Source organism: Stegostoma tigrinum, chromosome 2, assembly GCF_030684315.1.
Source record: "Stegostoma tigrinum isolate sSteTig4 chromosome 2, sSteTig4.hap1, whole genome shotgun sequence".
NCBI classification, from domain to species: Eukaryota; Metazoa; Chordata; class Chondrichthyes; order Orectolobiformes; family Stegostomatidae; genus Stegostoma; species Stegostoma tigrinum.
The window spans coordinates 62142308-62170184 of NC_081355.1; the positions used below are offsets into that span (position 1 = coordinate 62142308).

The 27877-nt window shown below is 44.2% G+C and overlaps 1 protein-coding gene across 1 annotated transcript in view; it reads right to left on the reverse strand.

Annotated features, from left to right (window-relative positions):
• cmc1 (C-x(9)-C motif containing 1) overlaps positions 1 to 23998 on the reverse strand; it is a 92411-nt gene extending 68413 nt beyond the window's left edge. The window contains exon 1 of the mRNA XM_048557636.2: positions 23902 to 23998. Within this exon, the coding sequence (XP_048413593.1) occupies positions 23902 to 23920 (19 nt within the window). The 5' untranslated portion in view covers positions 23921 to 23998. The remainder of the gene's footprint in view (positions 1 to 23901) is intronic.
• Between the last annotated feature and the right edge of the window lie 3879 nt (positions 23999 to 27877).

Genomic DNA, 27877 nt, shown 5'->3' on the forward strand with positions numbered 1-27877 from the left:
AGGTCACTGTCTATAAAGTGGAGAGCTAATTTATCTTTCTGGGAAGTTTCCTCACTGATAATGATCACAATCTCACTGTCAGAAGATCCTAGCAGTAGCAAATGTTTCTGTCTTTCCTCCAGTGAGATTGTATAAGAGGTGTGTCCAAGATCCCGGTTGCGTAATTAATAAGAAGTATAGTGGAAGATTGCTGAGAAGAGTTTACCGGAGCCACGATGGTCTGTGCATCATGAATTTCACTTGTCAAAACACTAACTAAAAATGGAAGAGTTCAGTCTATTAATTCAGATAGCCAAAAACATGTTCAAATTGTTACTGAAGATGGACAGTAGATAGAAAGGCAGAGAAATTGCAGGGACGAAATTCAACAGTGTAGGGCTTAGGGAGTTGAATGCATGAGCAATTAAAATCAAGGATGCACAAGTGACTAGAATTAGGGAAACACAGATATCTGAGGGTGGAAGCAACTACAGAAGTAGGGAGGAGCAAGGTTATGGAAGAATTAGAAAACAAGGATGAGAATTCTCAAAAAAAAACGACATTACTGAGCCAGAAAGCAACTTTGATCAGTGATTATGAAAATTTCACTGAAATGGTTAAGTCTTTAGGTAGCAGGCGATCTAAGTGATGGCTTCCATTTGTGAACAAGAGCTCATCTCAGGGTCAAATATGACAACAAAGTTCCAGACAGACTGGTTACACTCAGATTGTTACCAAGAACAGGGATGGAGATAGCAATTGGGGAATACAGGGTGTTAAATCAAGGGGCACAATCTGGATGTCAGATAAGCAGTTTCATCATTCAGCAATAATGAGCAGTTGAGAGAGGTGGGGATAAGTTTGAGATGGGTGTTATCAGTCTGAAAACACTACCTTATACTTTTGGATTATCAAGCTATTCTATTGGAAGACCATGGTGTTGTCAACCTTGTTAAAGGCTGCAGAGATGGTCAGAAAGTTGATGAGGGATAGTTTACAGTGGTCACAGTCAGGTGTCATGTGTGACTTTAATACAAGGAATTTCAGACCTGTCGTGGTGTTAAAAACCTGAATGGTGGGATTGAAACATGGAGTTTTGGATGGGGTGGTGATGGATCTGGGAGGCAACAAAAGGTTCAAGAATTTTAGAGGGGAAATGGAGCATGAAGTTGATGTGGCAATTTGTAAGGATAATGGGGCAAATAACTTTTTCATAGGAGGGGCGATGACGGCAGAATTATTAGGAAGAAACAAAATACCTGCATGTGTGAGAACTAGGAATGATAGTCCCTAACATGGATAGTAGTAGGAAAAGTTAGGAGAGCAGCAATTTAGTGGAAAAGGGTCAAGGAGTAGGAGATAGATCTCTCTCAAGATGAGTTTAAAGAATAAATGAGGGAGATAGAACTAAAAGCTAGACAAACTTGCAAACTCACAGCTAAGGTGGGTGGACAGAATTTAGAATACGTTTGGCCTAACGGGCTAAAGGGAGGGAGGAATGTGGCAAAGCCAGCTGAATAAGTTCCGGACAAACTAGTGATATATGAACTTGATGTGGAGGTGAAGGTGAAGGTAGGGAAGAGGGCTTTAAGAAAGTGACCTAGGGTTCCCATTATTTTGAAATACTATCTGTATTGGCATATCAGTTGTCAATTATACTAAGTTACGATTTATTTTAAGTACCCTTTTGCTCATGTGATAAATGTTAATAGGATGCCAATCAATCAATCTGACACAGAAGATGAACTTCATTTAAAACTGTTCAGTTTATCTTTCCAAAAGAAATCTTTTTCTTACATTTTCATTCCCTTTATTCCCCTCTCTTAACCTAATCTTTCTTTCTCTAACTGTAGACAGTAATGTGTGCAGATGCTAGAAGCTAGAGTCAATAAGTGTGGAGGTGGAAAAGCTCAGCAGGCCAGACAGCATTTGAGGAGCAGGAAAGTCAACTTGTTTCAGCCTGAAACGTTTGCTTTCCTGCTCCCCGGATGCTGTCTGACGAGCTTTTCTGTAACTGTATTTCTCTTCCCATAGCTGATTTGAATTCTAATTTATCCCCCTTTTTATATAATTCTAACTTATTGCTGAATGATACTGGCACTGTCAGTCCACTCAGTAGGATTCTAGATGTTCTACTCTCCTTATCACACTACTTTTCAGTTTACATCTCCTACAAGGTATGAGAAAAATTATACTTTCCAGTTAAAAGGTGTAAGAAAAGGTCAGACATTGTACGCTAAAATATACTTCCAGTCCTGCAAGATTTGGTCCATGATCCCAAGTTGTAGACTACAATTTCGCACAAAATATCAATGCTTCGCTTCTCACTTTAGTACACATTTACGGCGTACAAGTGCACTTCTTTGACAACACACTTCGTCCAACCAACTTTCTCCCCATTTTGCTAAAGACAGTTTTCAAAATGGCTCATAGTCATAACTATCTTTAGGTATTAAAACCAAATGGTTGTTGCTTTCATGTGCGTTTAGAAGACTGACCAGTTATTACCATTAACTGCAAAGAGCTACTCCTAATCATTTGCTCTGTGACAACTTGCTTGCACTTCTGAAAGGAGAGAGGTGGGGGTGGATACTTGCTGGTTTCATTTTCCCAAACCCTGGTTGCTGATGCTAATCAGCATTCCAAATGCTGCCAGGATGAGATTAGCTAACTCAGGGCAAACCAAAACCTTCCTGCATGGTTAACCACCACTCTGCAAGGGGCATAAATACAAGAGCCATTTGATAGGAAAATTCAATGTTAGCAAAACATGACAAAACTGAAGTAAATAAGTCTGTCAAATTGACAAAATGGAACACTTCAAGAACCAGCTTTAACAAAGCATCAGCACATTTGAAGAATATTAAAAACTGCTGAATTCATTTAAATATTGGAAAGTGTCCACAATTTCGAAACTGGGAAAGAGGAAAAAAAAAACACGTTTCGAACTAACCTTAGATGTACAGCATTACAAAACTACAGTCCATAGAATCATCCAGTACAGAAGAGGCTCTTTGACCCATCATATCAGTGCTGCCAAAAATATATGACAAAATAGTATTCTAGCCTCACTTTCCTGCACTAGGCCTAGTGTCTTGCTACTCATTGAATACTCCTTCACCTTATACATTCTTCCATGAATTAAGGTCCTCACAAAATACAAAGAATTATAGAGCATCTATTCACCCATAAGCAATGGTGGTTTATAGTATTATTTACTGAATTATATATTCAAGCAAGATAATGATATACTACTGGTAAACATTTGGCATATACTCAAATGATGTAAATAATGCTGTACAATGCAACATGATGATCTGACTGTTCAAAAATAGTAGGAAAAGCTAATTATACAAAAAATTAATGTGGCAGAAAATTAAAAACTAACTAAAAAGAAAGTCAGCAGGTCTGGCAGCATCGGTGGAGAGAGAAACAGAATTAACATTGTGTCTACGACATTTCTTTCATATCAGTACAGAAAAAAGAACGATATCCAGACTCAAAGATAACAAGGTGTAGAGCTGGATGAACACAGCAGGCCAAGCAGCATCAGAGGAGCAGGAAAGTTGACATTTCAGATCTGGACCCATCTTCAGAAATCCGTCTTCAGGGGAGGGGAAGGGGATTCTGAAATAAATAGAGAGAGACGGGGAGGCGGATAGAAGATGGATAGAGGAGCAAATAGGTGGAGAGGAGATGGACAGGTCAAAGAGGCAGGGACGGAGCCAGTAAAGGTGAGTGTAGGTGGCGAGTTAGGATGGGGGTTGATCATTCAAAGGAAGCCAGACAGGTCAAGAAGGAGGGGATGAGGCTGGTCGGTAGGAGGTGAGCGTGGGGGTTAAGGTGGGAGGAGGGCATAGGTGGGAAATAAGACGAACAGGTCGGGGAGGCAGGGATGGAGCCAGTAAAGGTGACTGTAGGTGGGGAGTTAAGATGGGTATTGGTCAGTCAAGGGAAGACAGGCAGGTCAAGGAGACAGGGACAAGGCTGGTAGGTAGGACGTGGGGGTTGAAGTGGGACGAGCGGATAGGTGGGAGAAAGGATGGACAGGTTAGGGAGGCAGGGAGATTTTGAAGCTTGTGAAGTCCACAGTGATACCTTTGGGCTGCAGGGTTCCCAAGCAAAATATGAGGTGCTGTTCCTGCAACCTTCAAGTGGCATAATTTTGGCAATGGAGCAGGCCCAGGATGGACACATCGTCCAAGGAGTGGGAGGGGGAGTTGAAGTGGCTCACGACTGGGAGGTGAAGTTGTTTGTCGTGATTCGAGTGTAGGTGTTCCACAAAGCGGTCTTCAAGCCTCTGCTTGGTTTCCCTGATGTAGAGGAGGCCACATTGGGATCAGCGGATACAATATACCACATTGGCAGATGTGCAGGTGAACATCTGCTTGATGTGGAAGGTTTTCTTGGGACCTGGGATGAGGGTGAGGGGGAAGGTGTAGGAGCAGGTGTAACACTTCCTGTGGTTGCAGGGAAACGTGCCGGGGATGGTGGGGCTGGCGGGGAGTGTGGAGCAGACAAGGGAGTCATGGAGAGAGCGGTCCCTCTGGAAGGCAGATAAGAGTGGGGAGGGAAAAATGTCCTTCGTAGTGGGGTCAGAAACAGCAGAGGATGATGCATTGGATCCAGAGGTTGGTGGGGTGGTAGGTGAGGACGAGGGGGATTCTGTTTTTGTTGTTATTGCAAGGAGGGGGTGTGAGGGATGAGTTGCAGGAAAGGCGAGAGATGCAGTCGAGGGCGTTTTCAACCACTGTGGAGGGGAAGTTGCAGTCCTTGGAAAAGGAGGACATCTGGGATCCAGGAGTGGAATGTTTCACCTTGGGAGCAGATGCAGCAAAGGCGAAAGAATTGGGAATAGGGGATGGCATTTTTTCAGGAAGGTGGGTGAGAGGAGGTGTATTCTAGGTAGCTGTGTGAGCTGGTAAGCTTGAAATAGATGTCGGTTTCCAGGTGGTTGCCAGAGATGGAAACAGAGGGGTCCAGGAAGGACAGAGAGGTATAAGAGATGGTCCAGGTGAACTTAAGGTTGGGATGGAAGGTGTTAGTGTGAAGTGGATGAACTGTGCAAGCTTCTATCTGCTTCTCCCACCTCAACCCACACACCACCTCCTACCTACCAGCCTCATCCCTGTCTCCTTGACTTGTCCGTCTTCCCTTGACAGATCTACCCCCATCCTAACTCCCCACCTAAACTCACCTCTATGAGCTGCATCCCTGCCTCCCTGACCTGTTCATGTTATTTCCCACCTATGCGCTCCTCCGACCTCAACCCCCACTCTCACCTCCTGCCGGCCAGCCTCATCCCCACCTCCTTGACCTGTCTGGCTTTCTTTGAATGACCAACCCCCATCCTAACTCCCCACCTACACTGGCTCTGTCCCTGCCTCTTTGGCCTGTCCATCTCCTCTCCACCTATCTGCTCCTTTATCCATCTTCCATCTACCTCCCCCACCCTCTCTATTTATTACAGAATCCCCTTCCCCTCCCCCATTTCTGAAGATGGGTCCAGATCCTAAACATCAGCTTTCCTGCTCCTCTGATGCTGCTTGGCCTGCTGTGTTCATCCAACTCTACACCTTGTTATCTCAGATTCTCTAGCATCGGCAGTTCCTACTATCTCTGGTATCCAGACTCACTAGCTGTGACCCCTTTGTCCTGATTTTGCATTTGGTCACTGGCTACTTTTGCCTGCAAGTGCGCTGTACTCATTTTTGTTTCTTTAAAACATCGTGCAATAGTTTACCATACTAAAAGTGTAAATACATTACGGAGAAAGAAAACAAAGGAAAGGAAAAACATACACCCCTTCATTACGCCCCTCAGGATGCACCTTTGTACTTGAAAGGCACCCAAGGAATTATTTGAAATTAATTTCGGGTAACTTGTCAAATATATAAATACAAGTGATTATAATTCAATAGAAAATATGACAAAGAAATTCCTTTTCATTTAGAAAACTAATTTGTGTATCATTTAAATTGCCAAGTTTTAATTAACAAAAATGATACAGGCAGCAGTTACAGCGTGAATACTCTCAGAGGAACAGGTTTATGTTTGCACTGATGTGCTCACAATTCCTTGTTTATTATTCATAGCTAGGGCAAGTATTTTTAATTCAGACTTCTAATCTAAAAAATGCATTCAGTAGAAACGGTAGACAAACTGATCCTTGCTTCATTTAGCAGTTGTCAAAATGATTTAAATGCATGCGGGTAGGGAGGACAGAGGTGATTGCAGGGGTTGGAAAACAGAATTGTTTTTAAGTCGTTTCTGAAATGACCAATCATCATGATGCGGTCTTGTTAATAGCTTGGAATCTTATCACTCAGTCTACTGATTTAAACAAAACATTCTCCTTATAACAATGCATTGCTTCTTAACACTCTTTTAAAGCAACTCACCAGATAGAAACGCTAAATAATTAACAAGATTAACTGAAAAATGGAAATCTAAAACAGAAAATGCTTATAATGTAAAACAAAGTTGGTAAACATCTCAAAGGTGAAGCTAAATTACAGTTTCATTAGATGAACACCTAAATTTAGTTGAACATCTTACTTAAACATTAGCATTGGTCTTGCTGTGAAATTTCAGAAAACTTAGAAGTGTGAAATTAGATGTGATCCACTTTTTAAATTCAGTGAGCATTCATAATAGCATTGCCAGTAATATTAAATTCACTTGGTTAAATGATACAACAATCCATAAGTGTTAATTTTATCATTTAACAGTCTGTACCACTTCCAATGTTCCAGAATTAATGTAAACATGATGTGAACAATTCCCTTGCTATAAACACAGTGTCATAATTGGTGATGTTATTTGATGGATGTTCATTAAGATAAAAAAAGTTCGTTGATTCTTTCATAAAGTTATCATATGATATTCATTTTTGGTAGGTATTTTTGACAAATGCTAAATACTCTGATGAAAATTGTACAGCATGTCACATGTTTGCTAAAACTGTAAAACTATAAAATGTTTCTACAGTTTGACAATATACAATTCAAATTAATTACCACTTAATCGTCGGTTCCAATCAAATTTTCACCTTTCTCACCACTGAATGTATTACATATCTTGTTCTGAAGGAGATCCATAATGTGGTCAAAAATAGATCTTGATTATCCGCAACCTGACTTAGCTAAATGTTCAGTTTCATACAAAACATTTTCAGAATGCGTTCAAATGACAGTTGAATGATCAAATTAATTTTACAATGATGATTATTTAAAGTGACAGCTGGGTTGGTTTAATATTCAATAAGGGAGACAAGTCCAGTTAGTGAAATTACAGAAGAGCCTCCCTGCTGTTGGTCACGCGGAAGATCATTGGTGCAATCCTCCTCAACTGCCTCTTCCCAATAGCTGGAAGTCCTTCCTGAATTACAATGCAATTTTCACCCACCAACAGGTACCACTGACAGACACAATCTTCTCTGAAAAGCAAATCCCATGAAAAATGCAAAATAAAACGTACATGGCCTTTCCTGAGCTAACCAAAGCTTTTGATTCCTATCGGGCAAGAAGAATAAAGCGTGTGTCCTTGTTCAATTCAGCTGCCCTCCGAAATTTGTGACCACCTGCAGTGCATAGCACAAAAGCCATGGTCCTCACATATTGAAACACTGCAGAATTTGCAACACTGCACCTCACCTCCAGCAAATTACACACAAACTTGGAAATAATACACAGAACAAGCAGCAAATTGTTCAACAAATACTTCCTACAATACAAAACCAAAGTCACTCTAATTTCAAAATATTGAGCTTCAACAAGCATATGTGCTCACTAAGAAACTAGCCTCCAGTTCATTGTCCAATTCTTCTCTGTAAACGCCTGGGAAACTTAAGTTCTTTTTCCAACTACTTTCCATAGTACAACTTCACACTGACTGATTTATATCAAGAACAAGAATCTGGACGTCGTAATCCATTTGCCATATTTCTGAACAGTCTCTCAACAAAGGTAGTCATATGCAATGAAATTCATCATCACCTCCAGACTTTCCAACCCCAAGGCTAAGAGCAACACTTATCAGAAGCAGTGATCCCTGATATCCTATGTTCTTCAGAGATTGGAGTAACTTATAGCACACACCTCAAGCATTGGATAAGTATCAAAAGTGCTTTTGTAAGAACCTTCAAATTCAGTGAGAAGAAACGTAGTCCAATCACAGTGTCCTCTTCCAAACCAACATGCCACGCTCAGCACTGATTTGTTAATCACTCAAAGCCAGGTGCAATGGGCAAAACATGTCACACCCAAAACTAGACTCCTGAAGCAACCTGTCCTATAGAACTGGGTTGCACAGTAGGCTCCGAGGAGAACATGCAAACCCTTTCAGTAAATTCTCAAACTGTCTCTGAAGACGTTGAACATCCCTGTGTTTCATGGGAATCACTGACTTGTGAACATTCAAAAAGGAGACATTTGTTAGGAAAGGGGTCAAAAACATCAAGGGGCTTGCCAGGAATACACAGAAGTGAAGTTGCGAAGTTGGAGAGAGTGTATAAGTCTCCAAATAACTCATCTACCTAACCCATCTCCATCACACTTTGAACTCACCACCAATCATACCCATCACAGCAAAGCAAGTTATCCTCAATCCAGAAGGACTGCCAAAGAGAAGTAAAAGGACTCTCATTTCCTTACAAATTGAATAAATTAGTAGTTAAAGAGATTTTAAAAGAGAACAAGTGCAAGGAAATGAAGACAACTTACAAAATTAACATGTTGCTGTATTTATCAAATCAGAATTAAATACAAATAACAAAAAGGAGCTTTGCTTCACAAAAATTCTGGCCTTCAATGGGTTTTTCTGAATACATGACAGATAATGCATAGAATGAATTTGCACTAAAATAATGTTCGTCTAAGGACAGCATGTCAATGCTAAAAAATGCTTTTTGAAATCTACCTACCATTTTTATGCAGCAGTCAATGTAATCATGAAACAATTTCACAAACTGTAATATGGTAAATGTGGAATTATGTCATTTCATCCATTTCTATACTAATTATGTAGAACTACACATTTTCCAGAGTAAATGAAAACAATTTAATGGAGGCTTAAGGTACAAGAAATGCACTTAATGTAGTACATTTAACATTGAATATCAACTGATATGACATCATGAGGTTCCAATGACACCAAGTTTACACAGCCCATTGTTACCATTCACAATATCACTTGTATAAGTCCAAGTATTTGGAGGGAAGGTGTGGAGAATTTCTCACAAAATCTTCCATTTCAATATATAAAATACAGAAACTAGTTTTCCTTTCTGATTCAAGTGCATTGAAAGGCAGTTATGTAACATCAAGAAATATAAACCTGGCAAAAAATATGTTTATGAGATAGTAGGAACTGCCGATGCTAGAGAATCTGACATAACACGGTGTGGAGCTGGATGAACACAGCAGGCCAAGCAGCATCAGAGGAGCAGGAAAGTTTGATGTTTCGGGTCGGGACCCTTCTTCAGAAATGGGATAGGGGAACGGGATTCTTAAATAAATAGGGGAAGGCGGATAGAAAATGGATAAAGGAGAAGATAGGGTAGAGGAGACAATCAGGTCAAACAGGCAGAGTTAGAGCCAGTGAAAGTGAATGTAGATGGGGAGTTAGGGAGGGGATTGTTCAGCCCAAGGAGTATGGAAAGGTCGGGGGTGGGGGTGGTGGGATGAGGTCAGTTGGATGGGGGAGGGCTTGAGGTGGGAGGAATGGTTAGGGAGGCAGGGACGAGCTGGGCTAGTTTTGGCATGTGGTCGGGGGAGGGGAGATTTTGAAGCTTGTGAAGTCCACATTGATACGCTTGGGCTGCAGGGTTCCCAGGCGAAATATGAGATGCTGTTCCTGCATCTTTCAGGTAGTGTCATTGTGGCAATGCAGGAGGCCCACTGAAATGGTTCGCGACTGGGAGGTGTAGTTGTTTATTGCAAACTGATCGTAGGTGTTCTGCAAAGTGATTTCCAAGCCTCCGTTTGTTTTCCCTGATGTACAGGAGGCCACAACGGGAACAGCTGATGCAGTATATCACGTTAACATGTGTGCAGGTGAACATCTGTTTGATGTGAAAAGTCTTCCTGGGGCCTGGGATGGGGGTGAGGTGGGAGGTATAGGGGCAGGTGTTGCATCTGCTTGGATTGCAGGGAAAAGTGCCCGGGTGGGGGGGAGTGGAGGGGAGCGTGGAGTGGACAAGGGAGTCACAGAGAGAGTGGTCCCTCCGGAAAGCACATAAGGGTGGGGAGGGAAAAATGTCTTTGGTAGTGGGGTCAGATTGCAGATGGCGGAAATGTCAGAGGATGATGTATTGGATTTTGAGGTTAGTGGGGCGATACGTGAGGACGAGGGGCATTCTGTTTTGGTAATTATTGCCGATAGGGGGTGTGAGGGATGAGTTGCGGGAAATGCGGGAGACACGGTCGAGGGCATTTTTGATCACTGTGGAGGGGAAGTTGCAGTTTTTGAAAAAAAGAGGACATCTGGGATGTTCGGGAGTGGAATGCCTCATCTCGGGAGCAGATGCAGCGGAGGCGAAGGAATTGGGAATAGGGGATGGCCTTTTTACAGGAAGGTGGGTGAGAGGAGGAATATTCTAGGTAGTTGTGGGAGTCAGTAGGCTTAAAATGGATATCAGTTTCCAGGTGGATGCCAGAGATGGAGACAGAGAGGTCCAGGAAGGAGAGAGAGGTATCAGAGATGGTCCAGGTAAACTTAAGGTTGGGGTGGAAGGTGTTAGTGAAGTGGATGAACTGTTCAAGCTCCTCGTGGAAACACGAGGCGACACCGAAACAGTCATCAATGTAATGGAGGAAGAGATGGAGGATAAGGCCAGTGTAGCTTTGGAAGAGGGATGGTTCCACGTGCCCTACAAAGAGGCAAACCTTATTTTGTTTTTGCTGTCCAAGTTCTAAGACAGTAAATACAGAAACATGTCTTTTGGCCAAAAAGTAATATTAAACACTGTATTCTAAAGCCGTTACAATATTAGTTTGATATTTCAGGGCAATCCTGGCTGGTTTATGAACTATTCCCAAAGACAGAAAAAAAAATCGATGTCAGAGGCTGGAACAGTCTACTAAAGAGAGTATCGGCAATGTGCTAAATGTTCAAAGCATCAACTTGGGAACACAATAGGTTAGTAACTTTACCACAGATTTTTAAGACTTCACCAAAAATAGAACAGTTTAAATATAGACAGAGCTTCCTGTGGCTTTTCTTGACATTAGTGATCTGACTTCACATCAAACTGTCACTAATCTAGCAAGAACCGGGTCTCATCATGAAGCACATTTATCCTTTCACTCTATGTTAGTCACACACACAGCTTTCTATGAATCTTCTCAGAACACCAGTTCCCTGGAGAGAAGGAGCAAAGACTGAACAACCGATTTGCGTTCTGTCTGCATTGAATATGTATCTCGCACAATCTACTGAAATGAAAAATACTCAATTTATTCAAATACATCTCTACACACAATATATTTATAATGAAGATTTCTAGTAGAACACCTGCTTTAAAACATTTTAGTATCTGAAGAGGAAAAAAGAGGTGATCCAAATATAGTTTCTTATTACAGCATTACAATAAAATGAATTCACATTAAACTTTCATATTTACTACTACTTAAATTGCTTCCAAGTGTAACATTCTCAAAAGAAAGTACTGAAGATGATAATATATTACATATTATTATATTATATTATTATATTATTAATAAAATATTATTTTGAGAAAATCTGAGTTGACTAAATTCCTAAATTGAATTTATTAACAGCAAATAGTTTACTTTAGAAAGGTGGTAGGACCTTATTAAGATGCACGCGCTAGGGGTTTCAGACTCTTCACTGGCATGTAGTCAAATTCATTAATGCACTTGCATCAAATGAAATGATTCGCTCACAAAGTTATCAGGTGCATTGCAAACATTTTCTTTGGATTCTCAAACTATCAGTGGTTTTTAAGACAGTTAGTACCTGAAAGATAGGAGCAAATTACTGCAGATGCTGGAATCTGTACTGAAAGCAACAAATGCTGGAGATCACAATGTCGAACGACCAGTTGCAGTGGTTCAGTTTTCTGAGGTGTGAACTCGGATGTTTCAGCAAGAAAAACGTGTGTACTATTAAAGTTGAGCCTAATGTATTGCAAGGGACCATCAGGTATCTTAGACATTAACGAGATTTTTTTCTTTAGTATTTCATGTATAAAGAGCATTACTGACAAAGGCAGCATTTATTGCCCTCAAACTGAATGGCTTGCTACAGTATTTCAGAGAACAGTTAAGAATCAACCACATCACTGTGGGTCTGGGTTCTCTCATGTCGGCCAGACCAAATAAGGATGATAGATTTCCTTCCCTGGAGGGCATAAGGTAGCCAGGTGGATTTTCTTTTCTAATCACACTCAATTATAGCTCCCTGGTCACCAAGAAGAGTAGCTTTCAATTCCAGATTTGTTAAATTAATTTATATTCCACCTACTTCTGTGGTAAATTCAAACTGATGTCCTGAGTATTAGGCAGGGCCTTTGCATTATTAGTCCTGTGACATTACTATTATGCTAACATCTATACCCTTCTAGTACTATCAAGAGTGATCTAAAATCTACTGAAGTATTTGAGCAATCATCCTTTCCCAAGATATAAGCGAATTAGACCAATCCCAATAAGGTGGTCTGACGGAAGTGAATCTAGCCAAGGCACCCCATATGGTTTAGCTGCATCAAATCACAACTTGTGACAATGGTGAGGATTTTGCTCTATTATAAAAATGACAACATTATAATAATCACCATAACATTTGAATAGGATGTGGAGAAACTGTGGATATTTCAAGAAAGTGTTAGGCTTATTCAATTAATGACAGGGCCTTGGGTAGTGTTGTAGAATAGAGGGACTTGGACGAACATAATTTTTTGAAGTTTGCATCACACACAGACAGGATAATTAAAAAGGTGTTTGGCAAGCTTGCCTTCATTGCTCAGTTCTTTGACTACAAGAATTGGGAAGTCATATTGAGGTTGTACAGGACATTGGTGAAGCCTCTTCTGGAAGACTGTGTCCAGTTACAGCAAAGATATTATTAAGATGCAAAGAATTTTAGAAGAGATTTGCCAGGAAGTTGCCAGGTATAGAAATTTTGAGTTACTAAAAAGGCTGAACAGGCTAGGACTTTTTCCACTGGAGTGTAGGAGGTTGAGAGGCAACCTCGAAGAAGTTTATAAAATAATGAGGGGTATAGACAGAGTTAATGCTCGTTGCCTTTTCTGGAAATTGGGGGATTTCAAGATTAGGGGAGAGATTTTAAGATGAGGGGAGAGAGATTTTAAAAAAGGATATGAGGCAATTTTCTTTTATACAGAGGGTATGAACATCCTGAGGAAGTGGTAGATATGGGTACAAATGCAAAATTTAAAATTTAGATAGGTACATGAATAGGAAAGGTGTGGAGGGATATGGCCAGGACAAGGCAGATGGGACTAGTTTAGTTTGGGATTATGTTTGGCATGGACTGATTGGACCGAAGGGTCTGGTTCTGTGCTGTATGACTCTATTAGCTTTGGGGATTGGAAACCATTTGACACTCTCTTCATAGATACACTACACATCAGCTGCTTTATTATTATGTCATATTACGCTACACAGCGCAAATACTAGAACTGTAATATTGGAAGTGAACAAAATGATGGAACATGATAAAGACATATGGTGCAAGATGCAGATGTGAACTTGTAAACAGTGTAAATGAAGCCTTATGACTCACCTCTGTCATTTAAATGTAGGATATAGCATTATACATATCAAAAAAAGGTGTGGAAACGGATTGTCAAATCTGAACCACCAAAATTCATTCTAAATAAACAAAAATATCCTGAATACAGCAGTTAAACAAGATAATTCAACACCATTACGATATCTTTTGTGATACTATTCACAAAATTCACAGATATCAGTGTTGTGGCGCGCAGTGTGGAATGAATTATATATTGGCCCTTTATGGAAAAAAAACAAAAGTAATGTGTACCATTATTCAGTGGAAAAGTTACATACAAATAAAAACCTAGCCATAGGAACATGACAGCACTTATCAGCGTGTTTATTTCATCTCTGGATGACACCAAACCACTGTGTTCACTTAAAGTTAGGGATGCTCAAGAGACCAGATTCCAGGGTATGTAGATATCACAAAGGGTTCTGGGCTAGAGGGAGGACGCAGGTCATGGATGGATTTGAAAACAAGAATGAGAGTCATGAAAGTGAGATGTTGCTCAATGGATGCCAGTTCAGGTCAGTGGGCATTTGGATGAGGAGTGAACGGGATTTGGTGAGAGTAAGGACATAAATGAGATTGTTAAATGTCTTCATGCTTACTAAGAATAAAATGTGGGAGATCACATGGAAATGCATTGCAGTTGTCAAACTGAAAGGGAACAAAGGCATAGATGAGGGTTTCTGCAGCAGTTGAGAAGAGTCAGTAGCAGAATCAAGCAATTCTCAAATCAATGCTCCTGTAGTCACCTTTGTCATCACCAAACAAAACAAATTAGAGGAAACCTTCAAGACCATCAGTAATACCCTCAGTGGTAGAGGAAAACAACAACAAACTGCCATTCCTAGGTGTCACAGTAGAGCGAACAGCCAATGGGGAACTTCAAACCAGCGTCTACAGGAAAACAACACATACGGACCAAATACTGAACTACACGAGCAACCATCCCAACACCCACAAACGAAGCTGCATTAGAACATTATTCCAATGAGCCACCACACACTGAAGCACAGAGGAACTACACAGAGCAGAGGAAAATCACCTATACAGCGTATTCAAAAAGAATGGGTACCCTATGAACACAGTCCGCCGATTTCTCAGCAATAAACCCAAAGAGACAAAACGGGCTCAGAAACCATAACCACTCTCCGCTACATCAAAGACATTTCCGAAATGACTGCCAGACTACTCGGACCCCTTGGCATCAGGGTAGCCCACAAACCCACCAACACACTGAAACAACAGCTAATGAACTTAAAAGACCCGATACAGACAACAAACAAAACGAACGTCATCTACAAAATACGTTGCAAGAACTGTGACAAACACTACATTGGACAAACAGGCAGAAAGCTAGCCACCAGGATACATGAACATCAACTAGCCACAAAACGACATGACCCACTATCACTTGTATCCTTACATACAGATGAGGAAGGACACCACTTTGATTGGGACAACACATCCATCCTAGGACAAGCCAAACAGAGACACGCACGAGAATTCCTAGAAGCATGGCATTCCAACCGGAACTCCAACAACAAACACATTGATTTGGAGCCAATCTACCATCCCCTGAGAAAAAGAACAGGAAATGACATCACCAAACCAAGGAAACCTAACCAGATAAATAGAAAGCCGGACATAACACCAGCGCTTCGTTGGAGGCTCACTGTTGGTGTTACCTAGAATGGTGATGAAACGTCTGGGAACAAACCTTCCAGCTCAGTGAACCAGCTTACATCCAGAACAAAATAAAGACCCACTCTTTTGTGGACCGAGGAGGAGGAGAGCGCTGTGTTGGAGGTGGAAGGAAGACGTCGGGTTGGCTGTGCACCCTTGCAACCGGTGGATCTTAATGCTGGCTTTGGCCTAACGCTGGTTCAGGGGAGCAGCCAACCTGCAACGATAGCTGCGGCAAGTTCTCGTGCCCCAGGTCAGGGGGTCCGGAACACCATCCGTGTTTCCGTGAAGAAGGTGGATGAAGGTGCACCTGTGGACCGCACCTTCTTCGTGAAGAGGGTCCTGTTGGACTGTTGTGGATTTGCTGCTGTGGACATTTACTGCCTGCAGGATTTTCCCAGAGGAGGTTTTTATGATGTAACCTTCAAGAGTGCCAAGCTTTGCGAGCGCTTCCTGGAGTTTTTCAAGGAGAAAGGAGGTGAGGGCGCCCCCCTCTGTATTGACCGCTGCCCTGCTGTTTGTGATGCCAGAGCAGAGGAGCCGTATGGTGACTGTACACACGTACAACCCGCATGTGCCAGCAGTTGATGTCCTGACCTTCCCTGGAAGGTACGTGAAGGTGGAAGGGGACCTAACTGACATTGTGGATCCCTTTGGCATCTGAACCAGTAAGAGACAGGTCAAGGTGACACTGAGGATGGGCGCGGACGGAAACATCGTACACCCACTGTCCAGCTTCGCAATCAGCGGGAGCAAGGGCTACCTGACCTATGCAGGGCAACCTAAAGTCTGCCATGCCTGTGGTAAGTCAGGTCATGTGGCGGCCGACTGCAAAGCCACCATCTGCAGGGAGGAGGGACATCTTGCAAAGGATTGCCCACAAGAAAAAAGCTGCAACCTTTGCAGGGAAGAGGGCCACCTCTATAGGGCATGCCCGCGGCGGGGGACCACCTACGCCCAGGTCGCCGGCAGGGGCAATGCGGGGCCAGCCACCCCCGGAGGAGAGGAAGGCACCAGGGCCCTGCAAGGACCCCACTAATGTGCAGGAGGGCCAGGTCGTGCAGGAGGGCCCAGCCCCGCAGGATGGGCCCGAGGCCAGGAAAGCGCCCCTGCAGGCTCCGCTCCCCCCCACCGACAACCCGGAGTCAATGGAGGCGGCGACAGGCGACCCAGGGGAGTGGACGACAGTCCAAAAGCGAGGAGGAAGGTGCGTCGGCGGGCCCAAAAACCGCAACCATCAGGCGGGAAGAGGCAGCTACAGGGGGGCTATAAGAGCTCCTCTGACGAGGGGGATTCGGAGAGGGCACGCCCAAAGCAGAAGCTAAAGATCTCAAGGGAGAAGGAAAGCAGCACCCCACTTCCAGGTGACGGGAGGCATCCTGAGGCTCCCTCCGACACCCAGTCACATGCCCCGGGGCCCTGGAGGGCCCCCCAGAACTTCCAGGTGGGAAGGAGGAAGCAGCGCGTCCCCAGCCTAACCCAGAGCCGGGCTCTCCTGCCTCCGTACCCCCGACGGGGGGATGCCACCCGGAAGGCAGCACGGATGGTTTCCTCAGCCCGGAGAGCATCCAGCAGTTAGCCCGGGCAATGGGCATGAAGGGACAGATGGAGGGGCTGGACCTTGGACTTGGGGAGGGTACTGCAGTCACTGCCCACCAATGGGGGTACGAGTTGCGAGCATTAATGTGCGCAGCGTCAAGTCCACCGCAAGATGTGTGTCCACGTTGGCCTACCTGACCACCGTCAAGGCAGACCTCCTGTTTCTGCAGGAGTACGGTATACCGCACCTCGGCAGGTACGGGAAATGGTCCGGCGACTGGACCTGTGGGCCTTCAATCTGGTCGGGGGGTAACGACTGTCGCTCCTCGGGCCTGGCTATTCTGCTGCGGGGGCGCAACTTCACCATCTCTCATCAGGTGGTGGTGGTGGTGGGGGGGGGGGGGGGGGGGGGGGGGAAGAGAACCTCCTAGTGGCTGACGTCACCTACAGGAACGCTCCCCTGAGGCTGATCAACGTGTACGCCCCAGCGGTACGGAGTGAGCGGTTGGCCGTCCTGCAGCGGCTTCCACCCCTGCTGGCTACGTCCAGGCTGGTCATCCTAGGCGGAGAGTTCAACTGCATCATCGATGCAGATGGAAGATCCGGCATGGGGACAGCGGGTGGGGGGAGTCAACTGGACATCACGTCCAGATTCCTGATGGGCACAGTGAAGGATGCCAAGCTGCTCGCCGTCTTCAGCACCCCTGCAGACAGAGCGCAGCGGAGGTACACCTGGTCGCGGCCAGACGGGTCTATTCACTCAAGGATAGACTTCCTGTTTGTGTCACGGGCGTTCTCGGTCAGGTCCACCGGCGTCGAGCCGGTGTTCTTCTCTGACCACTGCCTCCTGCTGGCCGACTGTCACTTATAGGGCGACCAGCCGGCCGGCAAGGGGACGTGGAAGCTCAACACGAATCTGTTGACCCCAGAGAACGTCGAGAAGCTTAAGAGGGAGTACGCCGGTTGGAAAACCGTGAAACCCCTCTTTGAGTCTCCGGGTGACTGGTGGGTGACGGTGAAGAAGAACATCAAGAGGTTCTTTGTCCCCAACGGTGTTCGGAAGGCAAGAGAGAGGCGGGGAAAGCTGTTGTGACTCCAGAAAAGGGTGCAGAACCTGCTCCTTCTGCAGTTGATGGGGGTCGATGTCACGGACGACCTCCGCGAGGTGAGGGGCCAGCAAGCCTCGCTCTTCACCGCGGAGGCCTCCGTGGAGCAGGACGAGACGTGCTCGCGTTTCTTCTTTCAGAAGGTGCACAAAGAGAGCGCTGTGCTTAGCCGGCTGAAGGAGGACGACGGCTCGGTGACATCGTCTCGGCCCGACATTTTGAGGATCAGCAGATCCTTCTATGCTGGACTGTACGACACAAAGCCCACGGACAGCACGGCCTCCGAGTCGTTCCTGTCGTCTATCACTGAGTGGCCGGACCGGCCGATATCCCTGAACGAGCTGACCAGAGCCCTCAATTCCTTGGAGAGGAATAAGACTCCCGAGAGCGAGGGCCTACCAGTCGAGCTGTATTCCGCTCTGTGGGACCTGCCAGGACCTGCTGGAGGTGTACGATAGTGCGCTTCGGGCAGGGGAAATGTGCAAGTCCATGAGGAAGGGCATCATCACCCTCATTTTACAAGAGGAAGGGGGAGAGGGAAGAAATTAAGAATTGGCGTCCCACTTCACTATTGAACGTGGACTACAAAATCCTGGCCAAAGTCATAGCCAACCGGGTCAGGTCTGTGCTGGAGTCGGTGATTCACCCTGACCAAACCTGTGCTGTGCCGGGCAGGAAGATCGCTGAGAGCCTTGCGCTCATCAGGGATGCGATCGCCTACGTGCAGGACAGGTGGGTGGACACCTGCCTCGTCAGCCTGGACCAGGAGAAGGCCTTCGACAGGATCTCTCATGCTTACATGAGGGACGTCCTCTCCAAAGTGGGGTTCGGGGAGGGCATCCGCAATTGGATCCGGCTGCTCTACCACCAACATCGTTAGCGCAGTCTCGATCAACGGGTGGGAATCGGACAGTTTCCCCGTCAGATCTGGAGTCAGGCAGGGTTGCCTGCTCTCTCCTGCCTTGTTCGTGTGCTGTGTGGAGCCCTTCGCTGCATCCATCAGGAAGGACGTGAGCCTGAAGGGCGTGACTATCCCAGGCAGCGGAGGCCTTCAGGTCAAGACCTCCCTGTACATGGACGACGTCGCCGTCTTCTGCACCGATCACTGGTCGGTGAGTAGGCTGTTGGACATCTCGGGTGCCAATGTCAATAGGGGTAAGAGCGAGGTCATGTTCTTCGGGAACTGGGATGACCGCTCCTTCGTCCCCTTCACCGTAAGAACAGACTACCTGAAGGTGCTGGGTGTTTGGTTCGGTGGAGCTGGGGCGTGCACTAAGAATTGGGAGGAGCGTATCACCAAATTGAAGCAGAAGCTGGGCAGGTGGATGCTCCGGTCCCTCTCCATCGCGGGTCAGAACCTGGTTGTCAGGTGCGAGGGGCTGTCGGTACTGTTGTAATGTGGTGCAGGCCTGGCCTATTCCCTGGATCTGCGCCGCTGCGGTCACCTGGGCCATCTTCCACTTCATTTGGGGGTCGAGGATGGACCGGGTCCGCAGGGACACCATGTACAAAGACCTGGAAAATGGGGGAAAGGGCGTACCGAACGCCACCCTCGCCCTGACGGCTACCTTTGTGTGCGGCTGCATCAAGCTGTGCGTAGATCCTCAGTACGCAAACACCAGTGTCACTACTTACTGAGGTTCTACCTGTCCCCAGTGTTGCGAAGGATGGGCCTGGCCTCGTTGCCGTGGAACGCTCCGAGTAGTTGGACTGTCCCGTACCATCTGTCCTTCGTGGAGAAACCTTTGACCACAAGGCCGTCAGGCAGTGGTCAGCACGTAGTATCCTCGAGACCCTTTGGGAAAAGGAGAGGGTGGATCCCGTCGTGTGGCTCCCCACGCAGACTGCCAAAGTCGTTTGGCAGAATGCCTCATCACCAGAACTTTCAAACAAGCACAAGGACATTGCTTGGCTGGCGGTGAGAGGGGCTCTGCCAGTGAGATCCTTTATGCATGCCCGGAATCTCTGCGCCACCGCACGCTGCCCTCGAGGCGGCTGCGTAGGGGATGAGACTGTCGATCACCTCCTTCTGGAGTGTGCCTATGCGCAGGAGGTCTGGAGGGGGATGCAGTGGTATTTGTCGAGGTTCGTCCTGAGCAGCTCCGTGACGCGGGACTCTGTGCTCTACGGGCTGTTTCCCGGGACGCATGCCGAGACCAACATTAACTGCGCCTGGAGGACCATCAATGCGGTGAAAGACGCTCCTTGGTCTGCCCGCAACTTGCTGGTCTGCCAGCTGAAAGAACTGACCCCGACCGAGTGTTGCAGACTGGCGCACTCCAAGGTCCAGGACTACGGGCTGAGGGACGCGCTAAAGCTTGGTGCAGCCGCCGACAAGGCGCGGCGGGGAAAGACCACGGTATGAAACCCCTCGTCCAGAATAGAAAAAAGGGCCCTATCTGGTAACTGGGCCCAGCTGGCGCCTTCCCCAACTGGTCAGGGGGCCAACTGGGACTGTGCGGGGTGACGACTGCCAGGGTATTTTCTTTGCTTTGTTTTTTCTTCTTCTTTGTTTGTTTTTTTTTCCCTTTAGTTGGTGTATGTACCCCCTGGGTAACCCGGAGCGGCTTGCATGACTGGGTAGGTGTATAAATATGTTTTATTTTTTGTACATCTTATGAATCGAGTATATTTTTTCAAAATAAAAAAAAGTGACAAAAAAAAGGTGACAAAACGTCTGAAAACTAACCTTCCAGCTCAGCAAGCAAACTCACATCCAGAACCTCAACCTGAGCTACAAATCTTCTCAAAACTCGCTAGAATCAAGCAATGTTACAGAGGTGAAAATAACGTCACACAATTCTATAACCAAAAAGTCTGGTTCAGCCTCAGACAGCTTTGATCTTCCAAATATTTAGTTAGACGAAATTCCTGCTCATTTGGTCAGATTAGCAGTCTGGTAATTCAGAAAAAAGCAGTTGGACCGAGAAAGATAGTGGCGGCGTGGAGCTAAGTATTATCAGCATTGACATGAAAACAAGGATTTTGATAAAGATTAAGGATTGGTTCCTAGGGTCTCCAAGGTAATGTTGCATAAGTGAGAGGAGAAACAATTGAAATAGATATTCTAGTTTTGATTGTACAAGTCAAAATGGAGCCAAACCATCACAATCTCAACCTCTTGAGTGCAGCTGGAAAGATGGCATGACCAACTGTGTCACAGACTATAGACAGGTTGAGAAGAACCACAGCGCATAATGTTTTTTGTTGGAATCATATTGGAATACTAACCCAAGCTTGAAATTAACATTGTTTTCAGTGTAACTACTACTACATAAAAGCAAAATACTTTGGATGATGAAAATCTGAAACAGAAAATACTCCGTAGCTTTTCTAGCATCTGTGGAAAGAGAAAAACTGAGGTGTATTTCTAGCATCTGTAGGAAGAGAAAATCTGATGTAAGGTCACAGACTTGAAATGTTAACTCTGGTCTCTCTCACCACAAAAGCTACCAGGCCCACTGAGTGTTTACAGTTTTTATTATTACTGATCAGTATCCATAACTAGCAAGTCAATAATCATTACCTCCACTGTATCTGGACTGTGTCTTGTTCACCTAGTAGAGTTTGATGACACAGCTCAATCTCACACCTCAAACATAGAAAAAGGCAACAGCATCAATATCAAAGGAATACTACTAACTTGTAAGACACAATCTATCCTGACTTGTATATTGTTATTCCTTCATTATTGTTTGATCAAAATTCTCCCCTTCTCTCCTCAGTTACCTTAGGAACTCTAATTAAACAGCAGCAGCTATTCAAGAAAGTCTAGCAGTACTTTAGGTAGATTAGGAGTTGGTGATAAATGTGGCATTGTCAACATTGCCCATATCTCAAGAATAAAAACAACCTGCCATATTTTCAGCTTGTTTGCTTTTTTCTTCCCTTCTCTAATATTTCTCACATTGTTACTTGTGTGGCCTTTTTCATGTCTTTTCGCCCTTTGGTATTTTTCCATTTCTTTTGCCCTTGTGTCAGGCTAACCCACTAATGGCCTTTCATTTTATTTAAGGAAATTTGAGAGGAGCTATTGATAGAGAAATCAGCCAAACTATTGAAAATCATGAAGAATCAGCGCAGAGTGTCAGATAAAATGCTACTTGGTGAGGGTGCAATTTAAGTGATGTAGTATTTAAGTTAGGTTAGGTCAAGTATGTTGTAGAAATTGGTTCATGGAGTTGGGAGGGGAGGTGAGGGGTAGCATCAGGCCTGGTGTGTCATGGAGTTTCTGGTTTGGTCTGCAGTTCTGGTGAGTGGCGGGGTCTGCTAGTGCTATGTTAAGTCGGGACTAACAAGGTGAGCAAGTGTCAGGTGGAGGGGCCAGTCCTAGTGGGGCATTATATAGGGTCAGGTCCAGTCCAAATGGGGAGGAAAGGGCATTGGGGTCATAGGATGGTAGTCAGGTCCCCGCAGGTGTCTGTTCCAGGATTGAGGGTGAAAGGTGTAGTAACAGAGGTGTAATGGAGGGTGCTTGAGGTAAACGTGGGATCAGGTGAATAGTTACTTCGGGTCATCTATTTAATGCTCTAACATTTCCTGGATAATTACTTTACTTAATTTCATTGAAACTCTCTGAAGTCTCCAATGTGAATGAAGAGTTTTGGAGGGCTCCAGGTGTAGAGAAAGTGCCTGATGGAAAATTCAATTTCCCAGGCAATTCCTTCAATGTCTGCTATGATAGGAATTCTGTAAGGTCAATTCCCATCAACACTGGAGTAACAACTGTCTAGCTAGTGGAAATCTGGGCCATGGTACAACAAAGATGTTTCTCATACTGCTTCTGGTTATTTTGCTAAACACTTTAAGTTGACGTAATTTAGTTGTCAGCTTTCCGCAAATAGAAAGTTGTCCTTCTCTGCTTTCTTCAGACCCCTCAGGGAACACTTAAATCTAAACTCCTCTTAAAACACCTCAAAAGAAGAGAGAGATAACAGGAATTGCAGATGCTGCAGAATCCGAGATAACAAGGTGAATGAACACAGCAGGCCAAGCAGCCAAATGTCAGCCTTCCTGCTCCTATGATGCTGCTTGGCCTGCTGTGTCAATCCAGCTCTACACCTTGTTATTTCAAAAGAAGATAGTCCCAGTTCACCAATTTGCCAAGTAAATGAAATTTCATTCCCAAGCTTTCATATTCTTCCTAAAGATGGGAAGGATACCCAGAATTCGACACAATATTCCCACTGAGGTGTAACATCTCCTATTTTATATCAGTGAAATGACTTCACGACTATTCCACTGATTATAAAGATTAGGACATCATAAGATTCAAAAAAATTACCAAAAATGCTCGTTCCTTTTCATTCATGAGTAAGCCTCAACCAGGAAGATACATGATCTAACTGCATCAGCAACTTGAGCATCAATACACAGAGAACTGTGTACAGTCCCCAGTGGGGACTGAAATGAAGACAGTTCCAGCGCGGGAGTGAGAAGAAGGGGATGGGGTCAGTCCTGAGATGGGGGATGAGGATATGCCGGGTGGGGTGGGTTGGCAGTCCGAGGTGGCAGCGGGCAGGGGGATGAGGGCCCTCCCTCGATGGCGGGTAGGGAGTGAAAGAGGAAGACACTGGGGGTGTGCGGGATAAATGAGGAAAGGCCGGAAGGGTGCAGGATGGTAAGTGAGGGCAGTCCTTCCCATCACACACGCCAATGCCGTGTGCTGGCGCGATGGATATTTAAAGATTCGGCTATCGGATCTTATCTTCCATAACTATAGGAAAATATCGCCCTAATTCACCGTGACAGACCTGTCAGTTTATACCCAGAGCCAGGTCGCTCCCACAGGGCTCAGATCACACGGAAGAATCGGCTTTACCTTCACCACCGGGATCCATGACCGCTCCGTAACAGCAGGCCCCTCCCCTTCACCTTTCACCCTAGTAACGTGGACCCACTTCCGGCTGTTTGATGGTTTTCTCTGCCGTCTGTTTTGGTTTATGGCTGATTTTCTGATCCTGCTGCGTTTGTACTTATTTAAAGGAAACTGCTTCGAGTTAATTTTAAATTTCTTTTGGATAGAAGGGAATGGAGCGATTGAAAGACTCGGCAATGAGGGGGTGGTTAACCTGTGAGACGTACAACTCGGGATCTGGCAAGGCACGCTCATATGGCGCCCTTGCCATGTGCATTGCTTCCTCCAAATGTTGCACAACGTTGAGGTTTGTGATTCATTACCCGAGAGTGGACGGTATTTGGTAATCAGCAGGAGATTACCTTGCCCATGTTAAACCTGAAGCTATCTGGAGTCAATGTTGAGGCTTTCCAGAGTAAATCACTTCCTCCAGAGGGTCAGTCTTGTCAGTGGGCAGGACGTATCAAGTGAAGGTGAAGGTGATGGTAGTGGTAGTGGTAGTGTCTGGATCTTTGTCTGCAAGGTATGATTCTGTGAGTATAACTTTGTCAAGCTATTGCTTGACTAGTCCACGGACAGCTTACCCAATTTTGGCTTTGGCTTCCAAATAATTGGTCAGAACTTTGAGTGCAGGAGTTGGGACATAATGTTGTGGCTGTACAGTACATTGGTGAGGCCACTTTTAGAATACTGCGTACAATTCTGTCTACCCTTCTTTGGGAAGAATACTGTTAAATTTGAAGGGTTCCAAATAAGATTTGCAAGGATGGTGCTAGGACTGGAGGTTTTGAGAGGGAGAAGCTGAATAGGCTGGGACTGTTTTCCCTTGAGTGTCATAGGCTGAGGGGTAACCTTTATAGAGATTTAGAAAATCATAAGGACATGCCTAGGGTGGATGGCAAGGTCTTTTCCCCAGGCTAGGAGTCCAAAACTAGATGGCATAGGCTTAAGATGAAAGATCAAAGAATTAAAAAGGACCTGAGAGAGAACTTTTGAACGCAGAGGATGGCGTGTGTATGGAACGAGCAGACAGAGGAAGGGGTGGAGGCAGGTACAATTACAACACTTAAAAAGCATCTGAGTGGGTATATAATTAGGAAGGGTTTAGTGGGATATGGTCCAAATGCTGCCTAATGGGACTAGGTCAGATTGGAATGTCTGGTAGGCATGGATGAGTTGGACTGAAGAGTCTGTTTGCTTGTTATATTACTGTATGATAGATATATAATGATAGCAAAACACAAACAGATGTCGTACATCTGAAAAAAGAGTAGATGCTGGTAACACTCAGCAGGACAGGCAGCCTGAAAAAACTTCATATTTCAGGCTGTTGACCTTTCAGCAAAAGTGGGAAAAGTTAGAAATGTAATACATTGTCAGTATTTTTAAAGATTGGGTGGGGACAAGATGAAAGAGAAAGTCTACAGTAGGGTGAAAGATTTCCCAACAGTTTCCAAATTCCTGGCACTGTCTCCTTCTCATCAGAAATGTATATCTTTATGTATCTCCATCTTTCAACTCCAACCAATGCCCATTGAACTTCACTTGGCTAATTTCTCTCACTTGAAGACCTTCTCCTTCAATTCCACTCATTACACACATGGATCTTAGATACACATATATTTCCTTTGATAACTATTCCTTATATCATTCCTAATCAGGGCCCCTCAAATTTTTTCTGTACATCATTGACTGCATCAGTGCTGTTTCTTCACAATAAACTGGAAAATTTCAACTTTGCTTCCATGCTCCATTTCCTATTCTTTCTTAACCATTTCCTTAACATCTCTGTTTCTATTTCAGGGATAAATTATCAACAAATATTTATTGTACACTGACTTCCACAGTTGATTTGACTATACTTTATCACATCCTACTTCCTGTAAAGACATTAAGCTAACTTTTCAGTTTCACTATTTTTCACATATGTTCTAAAGACATATCAGTGCTTCCAATAAGTCATTCTTTTCCCTCAACTGTGCATCATTGCTACTTTGGAAAATCTAGCCAATCTTTTCTTTCTTGTCCCATTAATAGTCTTTGTCTTACACCACCAACTCTTTTAGTCTCTGTAATCTCTCCTGTTTTCCACGCAATTACAGCTCTTTCTTTGGTCAATTTTCACCTCTCACCCTTACACTTGCTTAAAAACATTTCCTAGTTCTGATGGATGATGAGAAATATTTGACAGTATTTTTTAATCAAGATTTGTGGGCTGGATCCGTGTTGTTTTATTTCTATCCGCTGGGATTTTCAAAGTTGTAGCTAATTCAAGATCAAGCAGTGGCTTATTGTTAAATCGGGGACAACAGGCACACTCCCTTTGCAGGAGAACCAGTGGGAGGCAGCCATACCAGCTGAGGTCAGAGCTACTGATCTGAGGATAGAGAGACAGAAGGAGAAAGCCAGGCTGACATGCGCCACTGGCATGGCTGACTGAGAATCCCAGTCAGCGCACAGCCAGCCGTTAATAGATCCTGTAATTCTCGATAGTTAACTGCCTGCCAGGAATCAAGACCTAAGCCGTCATCATTGAAAATTAGTGCTAAAGGCAGGATTATTACAGCAAACCGGTATGAAGGCCAGCACCAGCAGTGCCAAATTGTGTGCCTACCTTCTTTTGATCCTGACCTCATAATAATTTAAAAATTCTGGCCACTGGCTCTACCTGCACTGCACAGATGCTGCCAGAGCTGTGAAGTATAGGGATTCGTTCCAACACATGCACATTTACAACATTTGCAATACTTTGTGTTTGTAAAAGATTAAGGATGTTGAATATTGATTGGATTCAAAAATAATTTGAGCCCACTTGGCTGACCATAACCTATCTAAATTATCTGGATTTTGAGATCGTAGTGTCAAAACCTGCTAATGATATACGCATGGATTGGGAGTGTGGTGTTTTGCAAATTATAAAAGACACAGGGATGTAAACAGGTTAGGCAAACAAGAAGCTATTGGAAGGTACAGTTCACCATCAAAAAGTGAAATGATGCAGTTCTGGAGGAAAAACAAAGTGGAATATACACCAAATGGCAAACTGTTTCAAGTTGCAGATTAGCAAAATGACATGGTGTTCAAAATTCTTTGAATATGTAAATGTGGATTGACACTAACAAAAAAGAAGGCAACAGTATTTTGGATTTAATAAATAGGAGTGTAAAATACATGGGTAATCATCTCAGGTTATGCCCTAATTGACAAGAAGAGGGACTTGAGCTACTATAATTATTTTACAAAAACAAAGCAGGCTAACAAGAAAGGATGTTTAAATATGAAGGGTTTGACCAGGTGAATACAGAAAAACTTCCCCAGGATGAGTGTCAATTATCAGGGCTAACAGTTGAAAATTAAGGGGAAGGTTGGTGAAGTTTCTTCCTTTGAGTTTTTGGAGTAGGAAATGTCTTGCTGAAAGGAGTACTCTGAGACAAATATCACTGTGTCAATTAAGAAAAAAGTTTTTAAAAGATGAGGGAGTGAAAAATAAGACAAGACAGCTAAGAAGTGAGTTTTTTTTAAATTGCTGCATCAAAGAACCAGTACTGACCTTAAAAAGCCAAAATGTTTCATTTACCACTGTAAACCTTTTTGGTTCCTGAAGTGGCACAAATGATAGCTATAACTCTGACTGCAATGTGTTTCACTTCAAAATCAATTTTTTTTTGCAGCAAAAATTCAATTTTTCCCACGTGTAGAATATGTATTTTACATTTTCTCCTTGTTTTAGAGGTATGGTAGAGATTATTAGAGGAGGAGTCATGTGTAGACACTCTTTACTAGTCTGCTGTTTCTTAGCAACCCTTGTATCTAGGTCACCACAAACTATATTTCTGCAAATAATTGCAGGAAAGTGGGTAAGATGAATGAAAAGGAAAAAGTTTGCCAAATCATTCAATAAAAAGCTTTTTTTTCCCAAATGAAAGCACTTGATTTAAAT